Source organism: Nycticebus coucang, chromosome X (assembly GCF_027406575.1).
Source record: "Nycticebus coucang isolate mNycCou1 chromosome X, mNycCou1.pri, whole genome shotgun sequence".
Taxonomy (NCBI): Eukaryota; Metazoa; Chordata; class Mammalia; order Primates; family Lorisidae; genus Nycticebus; species Nycticebus coucang.
In genome coordinates, this window is record NC_069804.1 from 144,753,697 (window position 1) to 144,758,706 (window position 5,010).

General features: G+C 46.4%; 1 protein-coding gene across 1 annotated transcript; it reads right to left on the bottom strand.

The window, feature by feature from the left end:
• Nucleotides 1-877: 877 nt before the first annotated feature.
• Nucleotides 878-2,440, bottom strand: LOC128578463 (rhox homeobox family member 1). The gene is made up of 3 exons (XM_053581117.1): nt 2,315-2,440; nt 1,800-2,127; nt 878-1,195 (listed from the first exon to the last, which is right to left on the bottom strand). Exons 2-3 carry the CDS (start codon nt 2,069-2,071, stop codon nt 1,108-1,110), a joined length of 360 nt encoding a protein of 119 aa, XP_053437092.1. The 5' UTR covers nt 2,072-2,127; nt 2,315-2,440; the 3' UTR covers nt 878-1,107.
• Nucleotides 2,441-5,010: the final 2,570 nt, after the last annotated feature.

The window sequence follows — 5,010 nt, forward strand, 5'->3', positions numbered from 1 at the left end:
GCCGTGGCGCCCAGCTGGGTTTTTCATTTTTTTAGGAGTCAGGGGTCTCGCTCTCGCTCAGGCGAGTCTGGAACTCCTGAGCTCAAACAATTCTCCCTCCTCAGCCTTCCACAGTGCTGGGATTTCAGGCGTGAGCTGCCGTGACCGGCATATTTTTTATTTTTTGAGACAGTCTCACTTTGTCGCCCTCGGTGGAGTGCAGTAGTGTCATAGCTCACAGCAACCCCAACTCTGGGGCTCAAGCGATTCGCTTGCCTCAGCCTCCCGAGTACCTGGGGACTATAGGCGCCCTCCACAATGCCTGGCTAGTTTTTTAGATACGGAGTTCTCGCTCTGGCTCAGGCTGGTTTTGAACCCGTGAGCTCTGGCAATCCACCCACCTCTCACGTGCTAGAATTACAGGCGTGAGAGACCGCGCGCCGCCTGTCTCAATTTTTAGATAAATTCCTAGTTTGTAACATCTCCCTCTACTGTGAGTATATTAATAATTTTTTTCAGGCTAACAACACATCGCATTGTTCCAGAAAGTTAAACAACAAAAACAAGCAAAAAACAAAACAAAACAAAACAAAAAAAAAAAACCCAAAACAGACGAACCAGGCATTTTGATTTTTATGCTATTTCCCCCATTAGTCTCACTGTTAACTAAATATACATTAATAACTTACATGGTGTGTTCTCTGTGTGTGAATTATTTATTCCCTTATCCCAAGGCCGAATATTTATGAATTCATTTAGCTAAGAGTTTATGCCTGGCTTTAATATTGAATACAGTTGAACCTTCTTATAACCTCCCTCCTTGGTGCACTGTTTTGCACACTTCCCAGGTCAGACTGAGACACAACAGACATCAGCATTGATTGCAAAGCAGCTGAACTTTATTTAATGCTTAATTTTGTACAGGGAATAGGAGTAGCAGTTTGGTTCTTTTCGTTTTTATTTTTCCATTCAAAAATCATATTCCCTTTAGTAATGGTAAATTTTTATAAGCTTGGCTTTACTAATTTTCAGCTTTCCCTAAAAGCGCTAAACTAAATGGAAAAGGGCAGTAAAACACAACTGCATGAGAATGTTGGAGACAAAACTGCCCCAATCCTGGAGCAGGTTTTAGTATAGTTCTTTCACGTCGTTTTCTTCAGGTTCGTCGACCTCCGCTTTAGCTTCAGGCACACCCATGCATATCGCAAGCTCCTTTCTGAGAGGAGAAAACCACAAAAGTTCAGAATTTGGAGTTGTGGATGGCAAAAATATACAGAAACATTTCATATTCGTTACACTTTTTTTTTTTTTTTTTACTCCCAATCGCCCCAGAACATTTTTCTGTAATCCCTAGCTCCAGGCTTGCTTTATGGACAGTTTTCCTTTGTGTGCAAAATTTAAAAAAACAGGATTCAAGATTAATAATTTTAATGCGCCATTTAAAAAAATCAAGACCAATGAAAAAAATCCACCAGGACTAACATCAAAATTTTAAATAAAGGCAAGAGCCAACCCTCTACGCCTCACGAGCCTCACTTTTACGCGAATCCTGATTCCCATAAAACGTTATTTACAAAAACATGAGCGCCGCCAAAATTTCCTGATTTTTTTCATTTATGTACTGCACGAGAATACTTTGATGCCCAGTCGGCATCGCCCCAACTCCACAGCTCAAGGGCAGGCAGACTCCAGCGACCTTGAGCTTGGACTCGAGAGCGGAGGGAAGGAGGCTGGGGGTGGGGCGGGGGGAAACCCTTAGCGTCCCGGGACAAAGCCCTCCCGTCTGGTAGAACCCGGCGCTTTTAGAGCAAGCCGCTTACCGTGCGAACACGTCAGGGTATTGAGTACGGTGGAAAACGGTCTCCAGTTCCTGCAGCTGCAGCGAGGTGAAGGTGTTGCGTTGGAAACGACGCTGCCTGTCTTGGGGCTGCAGACCCTGGGCAGCCCCACAGGTCAGCTCCTCCAGCGGCGGCAGCTGCTCCAGCTCTTCGTCGGAACCGCCGCCCTTCTGGGTCTCTTCGTCCAGGATGATGGGAGCTCCCAGGACAGGGTGGCTTTCTTCTGCCGCTCCCGGCTCAGGTTTGGGCCGCATTTTCTCCTCTTCCTCTATTCCCGCTTCAATCGCGGCCTCCAACAGAGCATTCTCATCTGTAAAAGGGGAAAGAAAGAAAAAGAGAGAGAGATGAGGGCGTCCGAGCCCATTGTGCCCAGGGAGAGGGCGGCCACGAGCCGCGCGACCAAGAAGAGCGGTGGCGGTAACGGCTGCTCAGCAGCGTCCGATCCATTCGCCTCTTTCAGGGCGAGTTTGTTTCTAGAGTTCGCCAAAGTAACTGACCAGCCAGATCATCCAGGGGATCGTGGACTCCAGGCTGAGGTAGCCGATGTCCTCGTGGCTGCACCCGGGCGGAGAATCCATGCTTGAGTCGCGTCCACTAAGCTGCGAGTCTCTGCAGAGTCTGCGTCGCTTCTGGTCTGTGGCTGTTGGCGGGCTTATATATATACACAGTGTGCTCAACGCCTACGCGCTCGTGGTTGGGCAACTGTTCCCTCCACCCCCTGTCCCCCGCGACCATTTGCGGCGCGTGTGCCTGATTGGACCTGCTGAGAAGCTCACGCGACCAGGGCGTGGCAGCACAGTAGGGGGTGTACTGATCTGAAGGGCGCTAGTGCGTGTGGGGGGGGTCGCAGCTAGATCTTGCAATGTGGCCAACTATTCCCAACTCGGGGTGGGGGAGGTGCGTTGTGAAAGTCCTGAGCAAGCGGGCTGTGCAGGATTGAGCAAGCCAATTTGGGGCAAGGACAGGGGCAGAGAAACGAGACCCCTTCTAGCTCCCAGAGCCCTTGGGGAAATGTTTGGAGAGCATCTCTCCACCCAGCCCTCCTCAACTGAAGCATGCTAGTCTGCGTATGGCAGGGGGCTTCTCCGCAGCGAGAGCCAGAGACAAAGCTCCAGCGCTAGAGAGCTCTGGAGAACGCGCTGAGCTCCAGGGAGCCCCAGCGAGCTGAAGGCAGCGCACCATGTGGTGTGGGCTCTGAGTACCACTCTCACCTCTGGGAAGTTGGTAACTCATGGATGGGACTCCGGTTCTGTCCCATTCACACTCAAAGTCTGTGAATCTGGCTGTTATTAAGATGAAATTATTAGGTAGGAGACTACATGCTAGGTTTCTGCAGCTATGTACTTAAAGCTGAGCGCGGGATGCTCTTCAGGGGGTCTGGGGAGCGGCAGCTTGGGGCTGGGTTTGCAGAACACACTGTACTCAGAGGAGTAGAGCAAGAAACCCAACATGCCCCTTGCTAAAAGCTTCAAGGGCTGCACGTCTAAGTACAAGAGTAGAACCCTGCCCAGTGTTTAGTGCATCCAAGAATGCTTGCACTGTGTGTGTCCCTTCCTTTGGATGTGGACGAACGAGACCGTGAACTGTGCGACGTCTGCTCCACTATGTTTCACTTCAGCCTGCAAGCCCACTACAGAGGCGCACTACAGAGGCGCACCTGTGCACTTGGGTTAGTTCTACTCCTCCTCCTCCCCTACTTTCTCCCTTCCCCTTTCCTCGACCTCTTTCTCTTCCCCATTCCCCTGTCTCTTCCCTCGTTCCTCGTCCCGGTGGGAGTTGTGTGATCATCCCTCACCCCATCTTCCCGTTCTCTCCCCTCCCCTTCCTTCTCCTCCTCCCACTGCCTCTCTCCTCTTCTCCCCCCTCCTCCTTGTGTTCCTAGTCTGGGTGGGAGTTGTGCACTTGAGTTAGTTTTCCTCCTCCTCCTCTCCCCTGTTCTTTATTTAGAACTATCTGAGCTCTTGTTCTACGCGGGTAAATGCCAAGTGCAAAATAGCCAGGACAGTATGCGGGTCTATGTTTCTACCTTCAGGAAGTGTGTGCCTCAGCGCGAGTATCCTAATATTGAGAATATCTCCTCAACAAATTTGAGTTCTCTTTCCTTGTTAAAATGAGTTTGTACTATAGATATCTTATGGTATCTAGATTGACAGTAAATTTGAGTTAAGTAGAAATAATTAGGCAAAATATTTGAAGCCATTAAGCTGAAAAATCATGATTCACCACTCTTCCTATTTCTTGTTATAATAATGAGCAAATACGATAGATAGCTGGTGATACCTATTTAATTAGGTAACTAGAGTAAACTAAAAATAATTAGAACACATATTTGAAGTCAACATTGAAAAGTTTTATATGCTATTTTCTTATTCCTTGTTGGAATGTTGCCTTAGAACTATAGGTAAATAGTGATACCTTGAAAAACTAGATATCTAGGAATAACTGGAGATAACTATTATAAAATGACTAGTGTAAGCCAGGAAACTGAGAAGCAGTCTTCTTGATTCTGACATCATATTTCACTTGGCATAATGTGTTAATGCAATACATAATGGTACCTAGGGAAAAAGTAATCTATAGTTTGTGATAACCAGAATAATGAGCTAAATCCAGGAAGATAGAAAAAAATATTTTCAATTCTATATTATATTTCCTTGTTGGACTAAGGAGTAAATGCTGCAGAAAACTGGGAGTACTTAGGGAAGTAGTTAACTAGAAATACGTAGAGATAAACAGAACAACACATAGGAGCCCAGAATTTGAACAACACATTTTTTTTCAAATCTAGTTTGTTTTTAAATTGTTGGGGATTCATTGAGGGTACAGAGAACCAGTTTACACTGATTGCATCAAATCTAGTTTTTTTTCTTCTCTTTCTTTTCTTTTCCTTTTAATTTTTCTTTTATTTCCTTTTTTTCTTTTCATCTTCTCTTTCCTTTTCCTTTCTTCTCTTCTCTTTTATTTTATTTTATTTCTCTTCTTCTTCTCTTTTTGACAAGTTCTCACTGTGTCACCCCAGCTAGAGTACACAGTGAGGTGGCACCATCATTACCTCGCAGCAAGCTCAAACTCTTGGGCTCAGGCAATGTTTCTGCCTCAGCCTCCTGAGTAGCCACTGCTGGCTAAGTTTTACATTTTTTTGTTTGTAGAGACAGTCTTGCTTTTACTCAGGCTCAAATCTAAGTTTTTACTG